Source organism: Phycodurus eques, unplaced genomic scaffold (assembly GCF_024500275.1).
Source record: "Phycodurus eques isolate BA_2022a unplaced genomic scaffold, UOR_Pequ_1.1 contig_25, whole genome shotgun sequence".
Lineage (NCBI taxonomy): Eukaryota > Metazoa > Chordata > Actinopteri > Syngnathiformes > Syngnathidae > Phycodurus > Phycodurus eques.
In genome coordinates this window covers 179,039-203,818 of record NW_026904022.1, presented here as the reverse complement: position 1 = coordinate 203,818, position 24,780 = coordinate 179,039, and the positions used below count along the sequence as shown (strand labels likewise).

The 24,780-nt window shown below is 45.7% G+C and overlaps 1 protein-coding gene across 2 annotated transcripts; it reads right to left on the bottom strand.

Moving 5' to 3' along the window:
- Positions 1–602: 602 nt before the first annotated feature.
- Positions 603–23,297, bottom strand: LOC133398197 (gastrula zinc finger protein XlCGF57.1-like). Of its 2 annotated transcripts, XM_061669803.1 has the most exons (4): positions 23,036–23,297; positions 22,425–22,626; positions 17,174–18,115; positions 603–681 (listed from the first exon to the last, which is right to left on the bottom strand). In XM_061669803.1, exons 2-4 carry the CDS (start codon positions 22,549–22,551, stop codon positions 677–679), a joined length of 1,074 nt encoding a protein of 357 aa, XP_061525787.1. In that variant the 5' UTR covers positions 22,552–22,626; positions 23,036–23,297; the 3' UTR covers positions 603–676. The 2 variants fall into 2 exon arrangements, with proteins under 2 accessions (XP_061525787.1, XP_061525786.1); XM_061669802.1 differs by lacking the exon at positions 603–681 and having other exon boundaries at positions 13,644–18,115.
- Between the last annotated feature and the right edge of the window lie 1,483 nt (positions 23,298–24,780).

The following is a 24,780-nucleotide window of genomic DNA, read 5'->3' as shown; positions in this document are numbered from 1 at the left end:
CACGGCTTTTTTACACAACGCCGTTTCCGAGTAACTGTTTTTAATGGGCAACGTTTGTCATATACAGTAATAAGATTATAATTACAGCAATGCATCATACGCGTTAGTGGGGTACATAGCGACACCACCTGATTATTATTATTTTTTATTCTTCCTGTGCATTGTCAATAATTCATATCGATCCAGTCCTGTTGTCTTTGTCTTTTCTAAAAGTGTTGAGATTTAGCACCGGTGCCAAAATACTTCAAGCAATGCATGCGGTTTGTCCAATGTTTTAGTGACGTCGATATCAAATAAGCGGATGATTGATCGAACGAGCCTTTTGGCGGTCGACTGCAAAGTGCATATGTGATCCTGAATAAATGACGCCTCTTGAAAAGGTGAAAGCAACTCAATTGTCTCGGATATCGAATCCGTTTCCCCCCATTGAAAAGAATTGAAATAGGTTTTCACATTGGAAGTCCGAAGTGGAAAAGCCGCTAAGCTGGGGCAGTGGTAAGTCAACGTCGCGCTGTACTCGGCTGACTTTGGCTCTTGGGCGGCCTCCACCCGGCTCCACGAGAAGGACCGTCTCGGATCACGTCACCACGGCCGGTCGAGCCGCCGCACCGAGATGCAGCCGGCGAGGTGCAGCGGTAGAAGTTCTCCTGTATCCGAGGAGACAGATGGGCCTCCTTCAGCCTGCTCGGGAAGAAGAAAACTCATGAATGAACTTTGATTGAACAATGTTATTTATAAGTAAGTCTTTATATGCTCAATATCACTTCATCAAGGAAACCCTAAATCATCACGTCTCGACAGTGACGGACCGTATTGCTACCGTCCAGATGAACGAGACGATGGAGCGGAGTAAGGAACTGCGCAAACACGGCGGTCAGACCGAGGGATGGAGAACCGCACCTATTCTTCAGCCATCGCTTGGAATGCGTCCGCCATGAGAATGTTGCGCCAAAATAGATTAGAGACAGACCAGGACCTTCTTTGCAAAACAAATATTCGTCCACTCATATTGGAAGCGTATGTGAAAAGTAGACATTCTGTAACTGCTTTGTCAGACGAAATGTCTGATTGCAGGTTAACCAGCTTGCAGGTCAGCAGCCGCACGCGCGTCATTGTCAGCTGGACCTGGATGAATAATGAACGTCCTCATTTCGGTCTTTCTCTGTTTGGCTGTATTCTCCATCCATCCATCCATCCATCCATCCATTTTCTCCCGCATATCCGAGGTCGGGTCGCGGGGGCAGTAGCTTTAGCAGGGACGCCCAGACTTTCCTCTCCCCAGCCACTTCATCCAGCTCTTCAGGGGGGGTCCCGAGGCGTTCCCGGGCCGGCCGAGAGACGTAGTCTCTCCGGCGTGTCCCGGGCCGTGCCCGGGGTCTCCTCCCGGTGGGACGTGCCCGGATCACCTCACCGGGGAGGCGTCCGAATCAGATGCCCCAGCCACCTCATCTGGCTCCTCTCGATGTGGAGGACCAGCAACTCTACTCTGAGATCCTCCCGGATGACCGAGCTTCTCGCCCTATCTCTAAGGGAGAGCCCGGACACCCTGCGGAGGAAACTCATTTCGGCCGTTTGCATCCGGGATCTCGTTCTTTGGGTCACGACCCGCAGCTCGTGACCAGAGGTGAGGGTGGGAACGTAGATCGACCAGTAAATTGAGAGCTTCGCCTTTCGGCTTAACTCCTTCTTTACCGCAACGGAACGATACAAAGTCCGCATCACTGCAGACCTGGAGAGGACACGTCACCCTTTTCCGACTCAGGACCATGGTCTCAGATTTGGAGGTGCTGATTCTCTTCCCAGCCGCTTCACACTGTGCTGCGAACTGCGCCAGTGAGAGTTGGAGATCACAAAACACATGTAGACTGGTTGTGCGAACTCCCATGCATCCTCGAGGACCCTGCCGAGGGTGTAGAGCTTGTCCACTGTTCCACGGCCAGGACGAAAACCGCACTGCTCCTCCTGAATCTGAGATTCGACTTCCCGACGGACCCTCCACCCCAGTCTGCCAATCCAGAGGCACTGTCCCCGATGTCCACGCGATGCTGCAGAGGCGTGCCAACCAGGACAGTCCAACAACATCCAGAGCCTTGAGGAACTCCGGGCGAATCTCATCCACCCCCGGGGCCTTGCCACCGAGGAGCTTTTTAACCACCTCGGTGACCTCAACCCCAGAGATAGGAGAGCCCGCCTCAGAGAACTCAGACTCTGCTCCCTCATGGGAAGGCGTGTCGGTGGAATTGAGGAGGTCTTCGAAGTAGTCTCCCCAGCGACCTGAGTCGAGATCACTGTTGGTGTCCACCAACGGGTTCGGGGATTGCCGCCACGACAGGCACCGACCACTTTACGGCCACAGCTCCGGTCGGCCGCCTCAGCAATGGAGGCACGGAACACGGTCCACTCGGACTCGATGTCCCCCGCCTCCCCCGGAACATGAACAAAGTTCTGTCGGAGGTGGCAGTTGAAACTCCTTCTGACAGGGGATTCTGCCAGACGTTCCCAGCAGATATATATATATATATATATATATATATATATATATAGGACAAAAAAGCAGGTGAGGCTGAAGAAGAAGGGTATCTGCATCTCCACACAGATCCTCAGCAGAAGGAATCATGAAGTCTTCTAAAACATTCTGGTAGACTGTTGCGGTGACCTTGGAGTTTACCAACACCGGCACTGGACATTGCAGCCCAAATCATGACTGACTGTGGCTATTTCACACTGGACCTCAAACAGCTTGGGTTCTGTTCTTCACCCGTCTTCCTCCAAACCCTTGGACCTTGATTCCCGAATGAAAGACACACTTTACTTTCATCTGAAAAGAGGACCTTGGAGCACTGACCAAAAGTGCAGCCCTTCTTTCGTCTCCTTGGCCCAGTTGAGACGCTTCCTCCGTCGGCTCAGGCTCAGAAGTGGCTTGACCCGAGGAACCCGACAGTTGTAGCCCATCACCCGGATGCGTCTGAATGTGGTGGTTTTTGAAGCTGTGACTGCCGCCTCGTTCCACTCTTTTTGGATCTCTGCTCGATTCTTGAATCTTCTCTGTTTGGTAATCCGCTGAGGCCCACAGTCATCTCTTTTGCTGGTGCATCTTTTCCTGCCATATAGGATGGACAAATCCTTCCACGAGACTTTCCCTTGATATGCTTGGACACAGCACTCTGTGAACAGCCAGCCTCCTTAGCTATCAACTTTTGTGGCTTACCCATCCCATGGAGGTTATCAATGATGGTCTACTGGCCAGTTGTCAAGTCTGCAGTCTTCCCCATGTAGCGCATATGAGGGTTCATTTGGGAAAAGATACGAAAGAAGATAAACGCCTGCGTACACTTCCGGGTTAGTCCGATTTACGCTTTAATCGTTAAAATCTAACTCGTCTGTCTCGTAAAGGGGAACCACGTCACTTTTTATGTGTATAAAATTTTGGGGAATGTGACAAGAAACCTTTTCTTATCAGTCTCGTAGTCTGAAGGTTGCTCCATTTTATGAAATTTTGAGCTCTTCATGACAGAGGCTTAATTCAACTCAGAATACACAAAATACAACCAAGAGTGGAATTGTATATAATATTTAATGGCATCTACAAGGGATCTAGAGGGAAACACACAAAGGGGTCTCACTAAAGAAAGAAAATAGGCGGACGAAAAAAGAAATACAACATAGTGTGTTGGACCAAATTTGAAAACGTCCAGTGCAGACGGGAGGGAGAGAGGACAAAGTTGAGATTTTGTCTGGAGCTTATGGTTCAAATCACATTTCATGCTGCTTGGAGTCAAATCATGACAAACGGTTCTCAAAATCTTGCAGCTGCGCTTGTAAAATTGGCACACTGACACAGACATCAAGGCCTACATTTGGAATATTTCTGCAGAGTTCGTGAAGTATCAAAATAGAGATTTAGCCTTGGTTAAACATCAAACCTATTGGGCTGCTGCCAGTTCAAACCAAGAAAAGGACTCTTTGATGACTGCGAACCAAGATTTCGAGGGGACCTGCTCATTACTTTAGGGTCCACTAGGCGTCTTCTTGGGGGAGTCTCATACCAGGGCAGCCTGGAAGAATGCAGCCCATCACGTGGGTGGGAGGTTCTGGCAAATGGGTCTGAGTCACTACACCCGTATTGAACCCAACTGAACCTGTGCAGGTGCTTTGAGTTTAGCAGATGATTAGTGTGTGAAACTCAGTTTTGTGGCCTGCAAAATTTGGGCTGATTCCTTCACAGTCCTGTAACTTTTTTAAATTCCTGATTTCGTGTGTTTTATGAGGGGCGTGATGGAGCCTATCCCAGCTATCATCGGACGGGAGGCGCGGTACACCCTGAACTCGTTGCCAGCCAATCACAGAGCACATACAAACAAACAACCATTTGCACTGACATGCACACCTCCGGGCAACTTAGAGTCTCCAATTCATGCATGTTTTTGGGGTGTGGGAGGAAACCGGAGTGCCCGGAGAAAAGCCACGCAGGCACGGGGAGAACATGCAAACTCCACACAGGCGGGGCTGGGGATTGAACCCGGTCCTCAGAACTGGGAGGCAGACGCTCCAACCAGTCGTCCACCGTGCCGGGTCATCGTGAATATGAATAAATTATTATTATTATTTTTTTTTTTTAAGACGAATTCATAGGGGAGGCAAAATAGGGCTGGCCTCACCACTGATCGATGTGAAGTTTTGGAATAAACAAACACAATGTGTTCTGTCACTTCTGGACATAAGCCAAAATAATCACACCCTTCACCAGGCTCTGCTTGCATAGTGATGCCTTTTGGAAAAAGTCGGTCAGAAGAAGTGTATCACCTCCTTACTTCCGGTGCTGTGCTCCAAAATAAGAGCGAAAACTTCACCACAGTGTCCATAGTTTCTGACGACGCAGCACGATTTTCTGCCTTCTGAGGAACGGAGAAGTTTGGCCATCGAGTACTTCCGTTGTCCCGAGTCTCGTGTTTTGGCTTGCCACTTTGGCGCTGTCCTGTTCTGTCGCTTGAAATAGTTCTGCCCCAAAGGATCATGGGTAATACACCTCCTTTCACGTCTCGCGATGCAGCAGGACGGGCGATCGCGCTTCAGCAAATCTTGCCGAATTTGGACCGAATGTTGGGAATCCTCGACGCTTGACGCCCCCGATCACGACTTTAGTGGACGAAAACGTCACTCGTGCCATCTTCGTGTCCGGTTGGAGTCGTCTCGTGCACGTGGAAGCTTCTCGGCCTGGCTTAGCTTAGCTTAGCATGCTAACACAGAGACGCGTTTGTGATCGACACTTCGCTAAGCAGAGATCAAGCGGGAGGTAAAGTGTTCTTCTTTTCCGCCACCGACTAGTTCGCAGTGGGGACCACGATATCGAATACACTAACACTAAAAACGAAAATAACTACATTCGTTATCATTGTCTTCATCCGGATTCTGAATCCTTTTGTAGAATGTCTGTCATGTTTCAACACAAGTTTTCTTTCTGTTGACCTCATGGTTCTGTCCTCACGACACGTTGCCTATGTGATGCTAGGCAGAGAAAATAGAGAAAACTATGTACATCATGCATACATGTTCCACGGTTTCCTATTGTTTCTTATTGTTCAAAGTAATCGCACTTTGGTGTTTTTCCATTGTAACTAAATCTGAATCTTGATATATTTGTTTCACATATCCGATTTGCACTTGCTTTTCTCATCCCTCCGACCTAGAGCGGAAAGTGTTGCGATCGCCGTGTGAAAATGTGTGCAAGGAGGACAGCACAGTACGAGGAGGAACTTCGTGGACCAAAGATGGAGGCGGAGCCACAACGTCAACTTCTGGACGCTGTGTTCGATCTGCAGCCTCGAATTGTGCTACGCAGAGCGGGTTGGTTCTCTTGTTGCATGCATTCTAATTTGAAAAATGTTCCTGTGTTCATTTAAGGGCCCCATTTGATGATGCATTTAATATAACATTATTAACATCCATGTGGGTCTGCGGCAGGGGCGGAGCTACGTGGTGGCCGACGGCCAACCCCCGAATCAAGCGACAGTTCACGATTCTGTTAGTCCACCCTAATGGGAGTAAAGACGTCATCGCGCGCATTCAGCAGTGTGGACCAGCTGACGTCCGTGGAATTCTGCTCGAGCAAAGTCCTCTCATATCCATGGTGTTCTAACCTAACCCCGGGGGCGAACGGAGCATACTTCTATTGAGCCAAATCACCTATTCAGTCCGACCCTTGTCTCTCCAAAACCAGCTAACGCATCTAGCAGCTAAGCAATGACCAGACATTTCTCCGCGGTAGGCTGGCGCTATTCCAGTGTGACACGAACGCGTGCGTTAGCAAAACGGAACTATGATAGGAACAAATGTTCATCCAGCGATTCCATTCAGTGCGTTCACGCAAACGATTTGTTCGGTTGAACGAGTCATTCTTGATCGACACAACACTGAGAAGCTCGGGGACGGGAGACAAATTCAAACGTGCAGTAAGTTGAACACAAAAGGAGTTTCTAATGTTTTAACTTTTCATTTTAGCCATTATCTTTTGGCTCATCATTTGGGATTTTGTTGACGCTAGAACATTAAGTTGGTTGCAAATCGAATGAAATGTGCCAACTGGTTGGTAGATTTGGTCTCCAAATCCAAATCTGAGACCATGGTCCTCAGTCGGAAAAATGGTGGCGAGCCCTCTCCGGGTCGGGGATGAGATCCTGTCCCAAGTGGAGGAGTTCAAGTATCTTGGGGTCTTGTTCACGAGTGAGGGAAGAACGGAACGGGAGATCGACAGGCGGATCGGTGCGGCGTCTGCAGTGATGCGGACTTTGTATCGGTCCGTTGTGGTAAAGAAGGAGCTAACCCGAAAGGCGAAGCTCTCGATTTACCGGCCTTTCTACGCTCCTACCCTCACCTATGGTCACGAGCTGTGGGTCGTGAACGAAAGAACGAGATCCCGGATACAAGCGGCCGAAATGAGTTTCCTCCGCAGGGTGTCCGGGCTCTCCCTTAGAGATAGGGCGAGAAGCTCGGTCATCCGGGAGGATCTCAGAGTAGAGCCGCTGCTCCTCCACATCGAGAAGACCCAGATGAGATGGCTGGGGCATCTGATTCAGATGCCTCCCGGACGGCACGTCCCACCGGAAGGAGACCCCGGGGACGACCCAGGACACGCTGGAGAGACCACGTCCTTCGGCTGGCCTGGGAAGTGGCTGGTGAGAGGGAAGTCTGGGCGTCCCTGCTAAAGCTACTTTCCCCGCGACCCGAACTCGGATAAGCGGTAGAAAATGGATGGATGGTTGGTAGAAATCACTGTCAAGGGCATATATGCAAATCATCCGCCTTTCGGCGAAATTTGCCGTTTTGAACTCAAAATAGGCCATTTCTGTGAATCGTACAGATCCGGGGGGTGGGGGGGTTGGCGCTGTCGTCATAGACTGTTTTGTACTCTTTCAGCGCTGCTTTCAGGTTCTGCCTGTGCGCTCGGGACCGGAGTTGACGAGACTAAAAAAAAACTCTTCCGCCGTTCTTCCGCTGTACTTCGGCTGTTAAGAAGTAACGGTACTTTTACTCCATTACAGAAATCTACCGTATTTTCACTACTATAAGGCGCACTTAAAAGTCTTCAATTTTCTCCAAAATGGACGTGGCGCCTTATTATGCGGCACGCCTTATGTGTGCACCGAGTAAATATATCTAAATATCGTTGTGTGATGAGCGCTCCGCTGGACTGACTGGGAGCATTTCCTGCCGACACGCTGCTCATACAGAGGAATAGCGGACAATGGCTGAGGACGGCATGCGGACGTAAAGGGGGAAGGAGGACGCTAAAGGCACGCCCCCCGTATGTATATAGCGCCGGTATGTGCATTGTGCAAAACATCGGTTTGGCTAAGCAACCCCGAAAACGGCACCTACGAAGAGACACGCTTACGCAGCGCAGTTTAAACTCCAAGCTATCAGTTACGCGGAGGTACGTGGGAATCGAGCAGGCGCGAGAGAATTCAAGCTGAGTTTCCGCGGAAACAAGGCGAGGTGGTCCGAGTTGGAAGACCAACTCGAGCCATGGATTAATGAGCAAAGAACAGCCGGGAGAAGCGTCTCTACAGTGACCATTCGACTGAGGGCAATAACGATCGCAGAAGAAATGAAAATCGGACATTTTCAAGGAGGTCCGTCTCGATGCCTTTGTTTTATGAAACGGCGCCGAGGACTACGGTGGCGCAGCAACTTCCGGCGGATTACAAGGAAAAGCTGGCCATCTTCCAAACAGAACCAGCCCAACCACATCACCAACGTGGAAGAGGTGCCGCTCACTTTCGACATCCCGGTGAACCACACTGTAGAGAAGAAGGTAGCGATACGCACAACGGGGCACGAGAAGTCGGCTTTTACTGTTGCGCTTGGTTTTGCTCCCGCTGCCTTTTTAAAAACATTCTTTTAGCGTGCTTGCATGCTACCGTATGGTTTAAGCTAGCGTATGTTTTACCATGCCTGCGCCCAATAATACGGTGCGCCTTATGCATGCGTTAAATACAGAAATAGACCCCGTAAGTGAGACGGCGCCTTTTAACACGGTGCGCCTTATGGTCGTGAAAATACGGTAAATGTCGGTAGTTACTTTTATGTAGTCAAAGGACCTCACACAACGGCTTCCTCTGGGCTTCCCGGGCATGGGTATTAAAACTAGGCGAGCCAGCCGAGCTGATTGTCGTGCCTACGTGGCGGCCATGTTGGGAAGGTCATCGTTACCGCGAAGGCAAGGCGCGTCGCGTTTCCATTCCGACGGAAAAAAAAACAACTTTCATGTATTGTAGTATTTGTCTGGCACTGTCTGCCCAAACGTGGATATTTCAGCTCACTTATAACTTGAGAAAACAACGTGCAGTCAATGGCAGCTGCTTCGACTTGACACAACACAGAATGAACTAACTTCAAATTTAGCAATGGCCAATTCTTTTCCTTTGGGCTTGTCCCTTTAGGGGTCGCCACAGCGCGTCATCCGTTTCCATGTAAGCCTGCCTCTCCTGCATCCTCCTCTCCAACATTTATGTTACGAAATCCAAGTTTTATGGATGGAAATAGAATACAGGTCTTTTTAATGCGTATGTTTCCTTTGCGATAGAAAAATGGAACTGGCCTGTCTCAAAGTGACACACTTATGATTATTATTGTTCACCTTTGTTCGTATTTACAGATCTTTGGACTTTGCATGATTGAAATGAGCACAATGATTGATCGAACTAGATTGTGACAGGACTTTTTCAACAAAATGTTGAAAAGTGTCAATGGGATCCTTAATAAAATATAATTGTCTGGTATATCAAATCCATTTTCCCATTTGAAAAGAATTGAAATGCCTATTATCCATTCAAAACCCTCCAAAAACCAATGCTGGCAACACAAAGCAAAAAAATGGCGCAAGCGACAACGCTGAAGTGGAAAAAACGAGAAACTGGGGCACTGGTACGTCAAGGTGGTGTTGTACTTGGCTGACTTTGACCACGATGAAAAACAAATCTGGATATCAAATAATGGAGTGAGACTTTGGAACAGATCGATTGCGGAACTGAAACAATGTCCAAGCATGAACCAAATCCAAAACAAATACAACCAAATGACCTTCACGAAATACCAGGAGGAAATGTAATCGCAATATAAACATATATCCAAGCAAATTCAAAAACAGACAATTCAAATACAAAAACCGAAAAGAACCCATCCCCACATATATAAACCAAATTAAACACAAAATACACCCACAAGTTCATCTGCACTGTCACCGTGCCCAAAGCGCTTTACGAAATTCAGTTTTGAAGGTGAAACTGGGACAATGTCTATTTCCATCGTTAAATTGAAAAGAATCAATAAGTAAATCAGTCATCCAAATTGACAATCTGATGGCTTCCAACACGCACCTCGACCCAACACGGCGATGCCGTCCATCAAGGACTTGCTTTGGAGAACCCTTTTTGCCGTCTGCGCAACCGACCTTTATTAAAATCAAAAACAACAACAACCAAAAACATCACAGGGCAAAAGTGGGACAGGCCGATTGTCCGTGTGTACCAGTTAAGTATTGTCCTCATTTCCCACATCCTTCATTGAAACAATCTTCTCTTGCTCAATGGAGTACACCCATAGCTCACCTTGGGTTTATTTACAATTGAATCCGAACTCAATTTAGATGGCAAACGTCAGCCTGTTCTGACCACACGGTTCGTTCGTTTGAACTGCCCCGTTATTATCTCTTTTTACGTTTTTTATTTTTATTTTTATTTGTTTTTATAAAAAAAAAAAAAAAAAAACACTTCGAACATCCATAGTAATTATTTTTGACAAAGAAGAGAAATTACAATTGTCGACAGTGAAAAAACAAAAATGTCCTATTCCCATACAGAAAACTTTGATTTAGTAACATAAATGGCTATTAAATCCGTTTTTGTGATTCAATTTGAGTGTCTTCAGCGGCCGTGCCGGAGCCTACCCAAGCCTATCTTTGGCCGAGAGTAGTAGCAGACTAATGATCAAATCATCATTAACTTCAAATTTTATGGCTGCAACATGTTCCAAAAAAGCTTTGACAGGTGGCAAAAAAGACGGAGAAAGTTAAGGAATGCTCATCAAACACCTGATTGGAACATCCCACAGGGGAACAAGCCAATTGGGAACAAGGGGGTGCCATGATTGGGTAGAAAAGGAGCTTCCCTCAATTGCTCAGTCATTCACTAACAAAGATGGGGCGAGGTTCACCTCTTTGTGAACAAGTGCGTGAGAAAATAGTCGAACAGTTTAAGGACAATGTTCCTCAACGTACAATTGTGAGGAATTTAGGGATTTCATCATCCACGGTCCATAATATCATCAAAAGCTGTGAAAAATTTGGGGAAACTGGAGAAATCACTGCATGGAAGCGGCAAGGCCGAAAACCAACATTGAATGCCCGTGACCTTCGATCCCTCAGGCGGCGCTGCATCAAAAACAGACATCAACGTGTAAAGGATATCACCACGTGGGCTCAGGAACACTTCAGAAAACCAATGTCAGTAAATACAGTTCGGCGCTCCATCCGGAAGTGCAACTTGAAACTCTACTATGCAAAGCAAAAGCCATTTATCAACAACACCCAGAAACGCCGCCGGCTTCTCTGGATTTGGATCTAAGATGGACTGATGAAAAGTGTTCTGTGGTCCGACGAGTCCACATTTGAAATTGTTTTTGGAAATTGTGGACGTCGTGTCCTCCGGGCCAAAGAGGAAAAGAACCATCCGGACTGTTATGGACGCAGAGTTTAAAAGCCAGCATCTGTGATGGTATGGGGCTGTGTTAGTGCCAACGCCATGGTTAACTTACACGTCTGTGAAGGCACCATCAATGCTGAAAGGTACATACAGGTTTTGGAGAAACATATGCTGCCATCCAAGCATCGTCTTTTCGTCTGTCTCCCATTGAAAATGTGTGGCGCATAATGAAGCGTAAACTACGACAACGGAGACCCCGGACTGTTGAACAGCTGAAGCTGTACATCGAGCAAGAATGGGAAAGAATTCCACCGACAAAGCTGCAACAATGAGTGTCCTCAGTTCCCAAACGTTGATTGAATGTTGTTCAAAGAAAAGGTGATGTAACACCGTGGTGAACATGAGCCTGTCCCAACTTTTTTGGAACGTGTTGCAGCCATCAAATTCTAAGTTCATGATTATTTGCTCAAAACAATCACGTTTATCAGTTTGAACATGAACTATCTTGTCTTTGTAGTGTATTCAGTGAAATACAGGTCGAACATGATTTGCAAATCATTGTATTCTGTTTGCATTTATGTTTAACACAAAGTCCCAACTTCATTGGAATTGGGGTTGTATATATATCAACTATTTTCAACAGCTTTTGTATCCCTGGGCTATTTTTTGTGTGAAATTAATGCTCAAGAATGTCAAAAATTTGGGTTGTGACTTAATGACTAAGTCAAATTTTGGGTCCTGAGGCAAAAGCAGTTGAATTCGGAAACTTACATCGACAGTGGTCTATTTCCCCTGACATTGTTTCGGCTCGAAGTGGGGATTTGTCAACATTGTGCAATTGTAAGCGACGCTAAGAGTAACAAAACTGGCCTATTTTTTTTTTTTTTCCCCCCCAAAGGGTCCGCTGAGAAATGAAAAGACAGGGCGACAAGATCTATAACTGCTTTTTTTAAAGACAAGCAAGTCAGGCCACGGTAAGGTGGAGAGGGTGGGAGTGAGTGGATAACTGGGCGGGTTACTCTGTGATGATGGAAAAATTGTTGTTTGTGTGGACATTGTGTCGTAAACATTGTACAGAAACTCGAAATTCTGCGCACAAACCTCATCTTCTGTGTGCTCAGTACGTACATTGCAACATTTAGAGACTCGGATTGCAATTCATTGGTCGAGAAACAAATTCACTGTCATCGTCTGCGGACCCCCCCGTGAAATAGCCTTGGCCGCCCCGAGGACAAAAGTCTTAACTCCGTGACGGATCATTAACGCAATGACGAAGCGCTTCAATTATTTGATGAAAACCAACCGAACGATTCGGTGAACGAATGATTCGAGCGATTCCGTACACTCAAAAGAACTGCCGTGCCCGTCGCTGCATGGCAACGGAGAAAACGGGTTTCTCGCCAGGGGGTTCGCCGCGCGAGGGGCTCGTGTTCGATTCCCGACCGAAGATGAAATAAACGTGACAAGTTTCTAAATCGCTCGAATGTTGATGATTGAACATGCTAGAACGTTCGCGCATATCCATTCATCCATTCTTAATCCCGCTTATCCTGTTCAGGGTCGCAGGGCGCGGGATGCGATCCCGGCTGAAATTGGGGCGAAAGGCCGACGACGCCCTGAACCGGTCGCAGGGCGCAAATAAACCTCAAGATGTGCTCACCGGTCCTCCGCTGTGCCGCCCCCGATATTGATTACTCCATGATTTATGGTCCAAAACAACATCAAACGCATTATTTTTTTGTTTCAGGTTTCGTGAAACTTGTGTTAGCGGTTGACTCCCGTTGGGCGCTCCGTCAATGACTCCCAGTGCACCTTTGGATGCGCTTACAGGAGCAGTTTCCGTCGTGTAACGGTTATCATGTTCGCCCAACGTGAAAGGTCCCTTGTTTGAAACCCGGTGGAAACAAGGCCTGTGTGTGTTTTTTTTTTTTTTTTTTTAAATCTGACATTAAAAACGGCTTCACCAATGGTGGAAGCTGACAAAAACCTTCTCCCCGTTGGAAAATCAAATCCAAGTCTGCGCAGACAGCGTGAATAGTTCAGCTAAACAGCCCAAACCCCCCCACCCCCATTTTCTAGGGTCGTGCCGGTGCGATCTTTTTCTGGGCCACTACGTCCGGTGGTGGCGCTGCAACTGCAAACCGGACAGGAAGAGGGAGATTTGAAAAAGCTTTTCTGGAACGTGTTGCAGCTTACCGCGAAAAGTTCAGTCCAGCTCAATCAATCATTCGTTTATTTGAAATGATTTTATTATTATTATTATTATTATAAACAAGGCATGCATTACTTTGTGGATTTGGGCACCAACGCTAATTCTTCACCTTTGTCCACAGGAGGCTTCGAGAAAAGACAAAGACAACATGAAGAGAAATGGGGTAGGTAATATACACAAATATAGATTTTTGTGTGATCCACCTTCCTTTTTGATATATATATATTTTTTTTTTTTAGGATTGGTGATTAACTAGTGTGAGTAATGTTTTTTTGTTTTGTTTGTTGAAGTAGTGTTCGATGCTGCATTTTGCATTTGACATTACGGCATTATCACTTTTTAATGGGGAGGGGGGGGAATGGCTTTCATAAGCAAGCAAGTTGAGTCACCCTCAATGTTTTAAGAAGTGTATTTTTATTAAGAATCACAAATACACTTTACAATACAGTCCTATGGGGCGCACAAGTCAGTGCAAACTGTAGGCCGGTCCCAAGCCCGGATAAATGCAGAGGGTTGCGTCAGGAAGGGCATCCGGCTTCAAACTTTGCCAAACAAATATGAGCGTTCACTCAAAGAATTCCATACCGGATCGGTCGTGGCCCGGGATTACAACGTCCGCCACCGGCGCCGTCAACCTGCAGGGCGCCGGTGGAAATTCAGCTACTGTGGGTCGAAGTCGAAGAGGTGGAAAGCGGGCTCTTCGGCAGAAAGAGAAGTGGAAAGCACAGAGCCTAGAACTGAATGTGGGGACTTTGAATGTTGGGACTATGACAGGAAAATCTCAGGAGTTGGTTGACATGATGATTAGGAGAAAGGCTGATATATTGTGTGTCCAGGAGACCATGTGGAAAGGCAGTAAGGCGAGAAGTTGAGGGGCAGGGTTGAAATTATTTGACCATGGTGTAGATGGGGAAGCAAAATGGAGTAAGGTTTATTTTAAAGGAAGCATTAGCTAAGAATGTCTTGGAGGTGAAAGGAGTATCAGCTAAGAAGAAGTGGGACACTGAGAAGACCAAGGAGAGGAGAAAGGAATACATTGAGCTGCGACGTAGGGCAAAGACCAAAGAAGAGGCATATGAGGACATGTATGGCAGGTTGGACACTAAAGAAGGAGAAAAGGATCTCTACAGGCTGGCCAGACGGAGGGATAGAGATGGGAAGGAAGTGCAGCAGGTTAGGCGGATTAAGGATAGAGATGGAAATGTGACAGAAGAGGCAAGTGAAGAATAATGGAGGAAAAGTGTGCTTGCTGGTGCCTTATTTCAAGAAGAATGGTGATGTGCAGAGTTGTGGGAACTATAGAGGAATAATGTTGATGAGCCACAGAATGAAGTTATGGGAAAGAGTCGTGGAGGCTAGACTCAGGGCAGAAGTGAGTATTTGCGAGCAACAAGAGTACCACAGATGCATTATTTGCCTTGAGGATGTTGATGGAAAAGTACAGAGAAGGTTAGAAGAAACTACATTATGTCTTTGTGGATCTAGCGAAAGCCTACAATAGAGTACCTAGAGAGGAACTGTGGTACTGCATGCAGAAGTCTGGAGTGGCAGAGAAGTATGTTAGCATAATACAGGACGTGTACGAGGGCAGCAGAACAGCGGTGAGGTGTGCTGTAGGTGTGACAGAGGAATTTAAGGTGGAGGTGGGACTGCATCAGGGATCAGCCCTGAGCCCCTTCCTTTTTGCAGTGGTGATGGATAGGCTGACAGATGAGGTTAGACTGGAATCCCCGTGGACCGTGATGTTTGCAGATGACATTGTGACCTGCAGTGAAAGCAGGGAGCAGCTGGAGGAACAGTCAGAAAGATGGAGGCATGCACTGGAAAGGAGAGGAATGAAGATTAGCCAAAATACAAGATAATATATGTGCATGAATGAGAGGGGTGGTGGGGGAAGAGATAGCAAGGGCGGAGGACTTTAAATACTTGGGGTCAACCGTCCAGAGCAATGGTGAGCGTGGTCAGGAAGTAAAGAAACGGGTGGAGGAAGGTGTCAGGTGTGTTATGTGACAGAAGAGTTTCTGCTAGGATGAAGGGCAAAGTTTAGAGGACAGCGGTGAGGCCGGCCATGATGGACGGATTAGAGACAGTGGCACTGAAGAGACAACAGGAAGCAGATCAAATGAAGGTGTCGAGGTTCGCTCTCGGAGTGACCGGGTTGGATCAAATTAGAAACGAGCTCATCAGAGGGACAGCCGAGGTTCGATGTTTTGGAGACAAAGTTAGAGAGAGCAGACTTGGATGGTTTGGACACGTCCAGAAGAGAACTAGTGAGTATGTTGGTAGAAGGATGAGGAGGATGGAGCTGCCAGGCAAGAGAGCTCGAGGAAGACCAAAGAGAAGGTCGATGGATGTCGTGAGCGAAGACATGAGGGCAGTTGGTGTTGGAGAGGAGAATGCTTGAGATAGGCTTACATGGAAAAGGATGACGCGCTGCGGCGACCCCTAACGGGACAAGCCCAAAGGAAAAGACGACGACAAATACACTTTAAAGTTTACCACCAAAAGTCCAAAGTTTCTTTACAGTCTTATTTCAATTAATCGTTCACTTATTTGATATTGACATCACGAAAACATTGGTCAGAATGCATGCATTGCTTGAAGGAAGTATGGGTCTTAATGGCCCATATTTCACAAACAAGTTCATTTGATGTATTTTTTTTGTTGAAGAAAATTGAACTGGCAGTCATTTCCAATAATATCAAAACGTTTTGTGGCGATTGGTATTAAAAAAACAAAAACAAAACACTAAGTAAGTCCATTTCGAACGCCGTTTTCATCGGCAAAATCGAAAATTAAAGAGCACGGCATTGCTGGTGTGGGAAAAGCAATGTGCTATACTGTGAAGTGGCAGTAATCACTCACATTTGATGTATCGTAGCTGTTCGGGGGAATTGAGGAAATAAATCTGCAAGAATTACTTTTTGGGGGATGACGTGCCCGTCTTTCCTCAAGGAGACGCTTCACCGTCCATTTGTTTGAAACAAGCCCCCCCAACTTTCTAGAACAACGGAATAAGCGCCGATGTTCACGCCATTAACTCGTCCCTTTAAAGTGTTTTGGGAACAGTGCTAATTCTCAACATTTGCACACGGGACACTTTCAGAACAAAACAAAAGCTGGGACACAGAAGACAGATTAGATTTTTGTCGGTCAGTAGCGTAGTAATTACGTTTTCTTGATCACTGCGATTCTCACCAGCACGCTTGCGTCTTAACCCGATCATCTCAGAGAATCCTGAGCAGGAAAACGGTTTCTCAACAGTGTGCGTTCTTGTGTCTTTGTAAATTTGTCTTCTGAGTGAATGTTTTGTCACAAACTCTGCAGGAAAAAGGTTTCTCACCAGTGTGGGTTCTTGTGTGCATTGTTAAGTTGTTCTTACCAGAGAATCGTTGACCACAAACTGTGCAGGAAAAAGGTTTCTCACCGGTGTGCGTTCTTGTGTGTCTTTTTAAATTTGTCTGCTGAATGAATGTTTTACCACAAACTGTGCAGGAAAAAGGTTTCTCGCCAGTGTGGGTTCTTGTGTGCATTGTTAAGTTTTTCTTACCAGAGAATCGTTGACCGCAAAATGAGCAGGCAAAAGGTTTCTCGCCGGTGTGCGTTCTTGTGTGTCTTTTTAAATCTGTATTCTGAATGAATGTTTTACCGCAAACTCTGCAGGAAAAAGGTTTCTCACCCGTGTGGGTTCTTGTGTGTATTTTCAACTTTCCCTTTTCAGAGAACTTTTGACCACAAACTGAGCAGGCAAAAGGTTTCTCACCAGTGTGGGTTCTTGTGTGTCTTTTTAAATCCGTCTTCTGAGTAAATGTTTTACCACAAACTGTGCAGGAAAAAGGTTTCTCGCCTGTGTGGGTTCTTGTGTGTCTTTTCAAGTGTTCCTTCATAGAGAATCTTTGGCCACAATCTGTGCAGAAAAAAGGTTTCTCACCAGTGTGGGTTCTTGTGTGTGTTGTTAGGTTTTTCTTACCAGAGAATCGTTGACCACAAACTGTGCAGGAAAAAGGTTTCTCACCCGTGTGGGTTCTTGTGTGTAATTTTAAGCTTTCCTTCACAGAGAATCTGTGCCCACAAACTGAGCAGGAAAAAGGTTTCTCACCCGTGTGGGTCCTTGTGTGTCTTTTCAAGTTTCCCTCCCAAGTGAATCTTTGACCACAAACTGAGCAAGCAAAAGGTTTTTCTCCAGTGTGTGTTCTCACGTGTTGTTTCAAAATGCTCTTGTTAGCAAATGTTTTCCCACACTGAGAACATTTCCATCGTTTGTTGTCAGCGTGACATGTCATGACATCTTCCGACTGTCCATCATCATCATCATCATCATCAGTGCGAGGAGAGTGTGACGTCATGTCGACACAATCTGACAGTGGCGCTAAGAGGCCGTCTGCTTGTGATCCTCCACAGTGGTCTCCGTCACCTTCTGTTGTCATGTGTTGACTTGAGCTGCTGCTTGGAGGCTCCGCTCCTTTGCTCTCCTCACTTTGACCTTCATCTGCACTCTTCGAAGGGACACCAGTCGATGGAAACTTGGTGATATCCTCCTCCTCCTCTTCCTGTTTGATGTGGGGACACGCTTCTTCCTCCTCTTTTTTTATAAACATGGGCTGCTCCTCTTCTTTGATGTGGTGGACCTCTTTGTCCTCCACTTCCTCTTTAATGTGAGGGGGCTCTGGCTCCCGCCGCTCAGCGCGAAGCTCTTCAGTGATGTCTGCAAGACAAACACACATGGTTAGGTAAATCTTTTCTCATGTGACTTTAATTTTGCGTATGATGGTTTAGATTAATATTTTAGGTTTGTGTGAAAGGGAGATGAGTTTGATAAATTTAAAGTTAAATTGTGCAGGTCAACAACAACAATAAAAGGTAAAAAAAAAGAAATAAGTGATATTTTAAGCAAGTTACTCGAGTAGTTTTCCAAGTCAACGGAAACATAACACATCAATGAAATTCATGTAGGGTTGTTGCTTTAAAAAAAAATTAATAATAATAATAATCGACCTTTGAAATGCTCCCTTGAGGTAAGAAGATACAGCCCATTCCTGCCATATAACATGCATTACGTCGCTTTTTGTCCAAAAATACCGGCCGATCACCAACATTTAGGAGTACATTCCTATTTATGTCCACATACACCTCTGAAAATATTAGGGCTGTCGCTATGAAATAGTTTAGTGTTGGAGTATCCTACTAAAATTGTCAATAAATAATTGGGTATTCAGATAAATGTTTGTCTTATTAAAATAGCAATTATGAATACAAGAAAAAATAAGCACTTTCACTTAAGAATGAACAACCATTTGTTTTACTTTTTTCAAAAACATTTCATAAATTCAGACTGGGCAGAACATTTTGCTTGCCATGCCTCTGTTTGCATTTTTTTCTTGCTGATCAGCTTGTTTTCTTTTTCCAAGGAAATTGGAAGAAGCGAGTCCTGGATATTTTTAAAATTGTGGGAATGTACTTTTTATTTGTAGGAGTCGTCAGTTGTTGCCATATTCCAATATTTTTTGTACCCCCTTATGCGCGAGTGTGGCCTGCTAATTAGCACAGGCCTGCTATTGGCAACGAGACCACCAACAGGATGCCTCTCTACCCCACTGAGGACTATCACGGACTGCTACGCAGGGTGTCGGTCCTTGAAACGAATATCCACCGTCTTGAAATGTACGTGGATGTAAATGGTCAGTCGGGGAATGAAACCGCTCTACTGAGGTCTCAAAACGGTGAGCAGAAGTGTGCTAACAGACAGCCACTTAGCGCAACAAAGAGGACGGATGTGGACTGAGGAAACGGTAACGGATCATCTAGCAGTTCTGCTTCAACGCCGAGTGAAGCATGTCGCATGTCATCGAAGGTCAAGAAAAGAGGACGCAGTCCATGCAAAACGTTGACATCAGACTTACAAATTTGAGCCACTTTTACAAGACCCTGGCCAAGAATGCTCATCCCCCACCACCACTGAAAGGTATGAAACTAAATCATACAAGAAAAAACATGGCACCCCAAACGTTAATAGTTGGTGATGGAGCAGTCAAGGATGTGAAACATTTTTGGAGTGAGAAGAACAGCATAGTACTGTTTTACACCAATGACACGGTGTCTGATATCTCCCAAAAAATTCTGGCGACCACGAATCTGTCCTTATACACACAGGGGCTCCGGATGTTGTCAAGCAGCAATCAGAGGTACTGAAGAGAGATTTTATTGACCTCCTAACAAAAGCGCAAAGAAGTGTGTACTGCATTATCCGTGAATTTCATTGACAATGTTCACGTTTTTGGGGAGGACAGACTTCTTTACAAGACAAGCAGTTTCGGTCTAATTCGACAAGGAGTTAAGTTATTGGCTGCCAACATTTTTTATTTTGTACGTCATTCAACGGCCCAAAAGGAAAACATTAGCCTTGTTGACACGGCTGAAGGACAAAAAGATGCAGTTGTTCCCAAACAATTGGAGGAACAAGAGATAAGGCGACATGAGGCGCGGAGAGATTCATCAGCGTCAACCAACCAATCAGAGGAATTAATGAGAAATGGGATGAGGCAGCACTTTGAAATCTCCTTCACCCCTTCTTGCCCTATTGGACCAAAGCCCAAAACTCACTCTCTAATAGCCTAAAGGCCATGTTAGGTCTGATGGACAGCATGGAGGCTATTCTCAATATTGGACTCTAGCCCACACCACGCCAAGATCTTCCCAGACCCCCTCGCCTGAAACCAGTGTTCATGAAGATGAGAAGCCCCCCCCCCCTGAAGAACCTTATCTGCAAATCTGACTGATATCTGCAGGGTCTTTTCCAGAATAAGTCCAACCTTTATGGAGATCAGGCAATTTTTGATCCCTGTAATTACAAGGGACAGAAAGTCGATCAAAGAAATAAGGCACAAAAAAAGTAGAACCACAAATTTAGTGAGGATACAATGTGAGTATCAAACCATTGTCTCCAGTTATCTCTGCGAGACAAGCTCTCTTTAATATCAGGTCACTGGGTAATAAATCAATATTGATTAATGACATCATTACAACCAAGGATCTGGACTATTTGCTACTAAATGAAGCGTGGTTAACAGAAAGTAGGTGCAATACCATTTTAAATGAGGCAACACCAGCAAATTAAAATTGTATGCCCAAGTGGCGGATAGGGGAAAAGGGCGATGGTATTGCTCCTATTTTTAAGTCATTATTTCAGTGTAAAGAAATTATTCTGGGTGAGTTCAGCTCTTTTGAATATCTGTTGTGTTTTTTTGTTGTTGTTTTTTTTCTGTTCAAGATGACCCAAATGTTATTGTTTTAATAATTTATAGACCTCCATGATACAATCGAAAATTTATGAAGGATTTTGGAGAACTGCTGTCAGTTAGTTATTTGTCCTATTTTTTGCAACGGGAGACTTAAACATTCATGTTGACAATAACATGGGGGGGAAAAACACGAACCCACACTCAAGGTCACATCTTAGACCTGGTCATCTCTAAGGATGTTGAAATTCTATCAGTTGACATTAAGGATATGGCTATTTCTGACCATTTTTGTGCATTTTTTGAATTACAGATTCTTACAGAAGTTCAGACAACCTCTGTGTCTATTAAGAAAAGGTACATAAATGAGAGTACCGCCCACAAAGTTTATGGACACCATAGCTGTGCCACAAACTGTGACTGCTGAGACAGACTTGACTATTGTAATGGTCTTCTGACTAGACTCCCTAAAAAGGGCATTAACCAGCTGCAGCTCAGGTTCTGACAAGAACAAAGAGATCAGAGCATATTACTCCAATTCTAATTCTCCAATTTCCACTGGCTCCCAGTCAGCTTTACAATAGATTTTCAAGCTCCGTTACTGGTCTATAACTCACTAAATGGTTTAGGTCCTCAATACTAATGGGATATAAACCGAGTAGGGCTCTGAGATCGACAGACTCAGGTCAAATAGTGGAGCACAGAGTCCAAAGCAAACATGGTGAAGCATGCGTGCGTGCTGGCGCCTATCTCAGCTGACATTGGGCGAGAGGCGGGGTCCGCCCTGAACTGGATGCCAGCCAATCGCAGGGAACAACCATTCGCAGTCACATTCACACCTATGGGCAATTTACAGTCTTCAATCAACCTACCATGCAATGTTTTTGGAATGCGGGACGAAACCGGAGTACCTGGAGAAATCTGGAGGAGGATGAAGAAGATAGGGGGGCGTCGAGGGGGACTCGCACAGGGCGCCATTCAAGCTAGCACCGCCCCTGACCAGTGCAACAAACGCCACGCTGGTTGTAAAAGTAGTAATTGAGGAGATCTGCTCGAACGGTGGGTAGAGTCGCCAAATATTGTGACTCAAGTAAAACTAAGAAGTAGTCCTCCCAAAAATGACTGAAGCGAAAAAAGTACACAGTGAAAGGACTGAGTAAATAGTGAGTAATCTGCTCCGTTTGCACACTGATTGAGGAGTATCTGCAACATTTGCACAATCGACATTGTCCCAGATGATCGCACTACTACTAAACTGCATACATTTCTTGAAGTCTCTGCGCCCTTTGCGCAATGGTCGTTGCACCGGACTATTGCAATATTAGTCATTCGGACTGTTCTCAGACTCTGCATCTTTTTGCACAATTGTCAGGAAAAAAATAAAATAAATGTGACTGTGCTAATTCTGATGTTAGTGTGTGTGGGGGTGTGTGTGCCCAGTCAAAACTACAAAACACAACAAAATTTACTGCACAGTGTTTTCTCAAGTTACAAGTGAGAATATATGAAACACGCACGTTTGGGCAGACAGTGCCAGACAAATACGACAATACATGAGACCTGGAGGGCATATCCAGTGTGAATACCGATGTCCGGGAAGCCCGACGGAAGGCGTGGTGTGAGGTCATGTGACTTTCTTGTGCCATTTGATCGGTGGCTCTGAAAAAGGGATTGACGCAAACAGCGGCCAATGCGGAAGTTGAAGTCGCAGTCTCGCGCACGAAACAGTTGATAAATCAGCAATAATTGATCAATAATGCATGCAACAAGTGAGCCAACCTGCGCCGCGTGGCACAGTCGGAGGCCGCAGATCGAACGCGGCGTCCGGTCGTTGACCTCGTGGCTCCTTCTCCTCTTTCGGGCCCCGAAGTTCCTCCTCGTGCTCCGCTGTCCTCCTCGCACGCATTTTCACACGGCCGATCGCGGCGCTTTTCCGCTCGACGTCGGAGGGATGAGGAACTAAAGCAAGTGATAATCGGACCTGTGAAACAATTCAATCGAGATTCAGATTTGGACATTGTGGGGTCAACAGTACGTTAGTGTCAATGGCAAAGCACCAACGTCAACAAGAAAACTGAATTAAGCAATGTGAGAAACGTGAGAGAAAGGAGAAAGCTAATTTGTGACTTCACGAGAGAAAATCCGTGTTGAAGCATTGACAGGCAATTCTCCATTGTTCTACAACAGGACTCAGAATGCAGAATAAGACAACAACGATTCGGAAAATAATCGTTACAGGATATTATTTCAGTTTCTCAGACAAAAACAGCTGATAGAATTTTGTTGTTGGCGTTTCTTTTTGGGGTTTTTAAACCACATTTCAGTGTTAAGTCTTAGATCTCGTGGTGCCCACTCCTTCCGAGTCGGTGGCGGAAAGAAGAACACTTTACCTCCCGCTTGATCTCAAACGCGTCTCTTTGTTAGCAAGCTAGGCTAGGCTAGGCTAGGCTAGGCTAGGCCGAGAAGCTTCCACGTGCACCAGACGACTCCAACCGGACGCGAAGATGGCACGAATGCTGTTTTCGTCCACTGAAGTCGTGATCGGGGGCGTCAAGCGTCGAGGATTCCCAACATTCACTCCCGAATTCGGCAAGATTTGCTGAAGAGCATTCGAGCCTTCGCCGCGCATCGCGAGATGTGAAAGGAGCCGTATTACCCATGATCCTTTGGGGCAGAACTATTTAAAGCGACAGGCCACCGACTCGAGCCACTTCTCCTTTCCGTCTCATATCTCTTCCGATGCATAATTTCATGTTCTGCTGTTTCCTCTTGTCGATTTTGGCGCGTTGCCATTTTAACGAACGTGGTTCGCAACCCTTTTTTGTCTTGTGTACCCGCTGAATATTTTTGTCAGACCATGAGTAGCCCCTCACTCATACGTGTTTGATCCTTCCCCAAAAGTATCAAACTTACCACAACTGCTTTTTTGAACGAAAAAAAACGAACAGTCCCTGAAGGCAACACCTTACTTCGAGAGATAGATCGACAGAAAGTGAGATAAATAAAAACGATTCCCACTGTGAAGTAAATGACATTTACTAACTTCCTAAAGTTTGCAAAACCTTTCCACATGAGCCAAACAATCGGTTTGTTATCACGAGATATATAGAAATAAGAGGACAAAATAAGGGACACACACGCACACGATGTAATTATAATTATTATGACACATGACGTCACCGCGGAAAAACTTCGCAGTGGCGGGTTCAGCAATGGTAATACGGTGTTGAAAAAGTAAAGCAGTGAGTGATTTGTGGCGGGATTTTAAATGTTTACTTACAACCCCAATTCCAATTAAGTTGCGTTAAACATAAATAAAGACAGAAAACAATGATTTGCAAATCATGTTCAACCTGTATTTCATTGAATACACTACAAAGACAAGATGTTTCACGTTCAAACTGATCGACTTCATTGTTTTTAGCAAATAATCATTAACTTGGAATTTTATGGCTGCAACACGTTCCAAAAAAGCTGGGACAGGCTCATGTTTCCCACTGGGTTACATCACCTTTTCTTTTCACAACATTCAATAAACATTTGGGAACTGAGGACACCAATTGTTGAAGCTTTGTAGGTGAAATTCTTTCCCATTCTCGCTCGATGTACAGTTTCAGCTGTTCAACAGTCTGGGGTCTCTGTTGTCCTAGTTTACGCTTCATAATGCGCCACACATTTTTCATGGGAGACAGGTCTGGACTGGAGGCATGCCAGTCTAGTACCCGCACTCTTTTACTACGAAGCCACGCTGTTGTAACACGTGCAGAATGTGGTTTGGCGTTGTCTTGCTGAAATAAGCAGCGGCGTCCATGAAAAAGACGTTGCTTGGATGGCAGCATATGTTTCTCCAAAACCTGTATGTACCTTTCAGCATGAATGGTGCCTTCACAGACGTGTAAGTGACCCATGCCATTGGCACGAACACAGCCCCATACCATCACAGATGCTGGCTTTTAAACTTTGCGTCCATAACAGTCCGGATGGTTCTTTTCCTCTTTGGCCCGGAGGACACGACGTCCACAATTTCCAAAAACAATATGAAATGTGGACTCGTCGGACCACAGAACACTTTTCCACTTTGGATCAGTCCATCTTAGATGAATTCGGGCACAGAGTAGTGTTGATAAATGGCTTT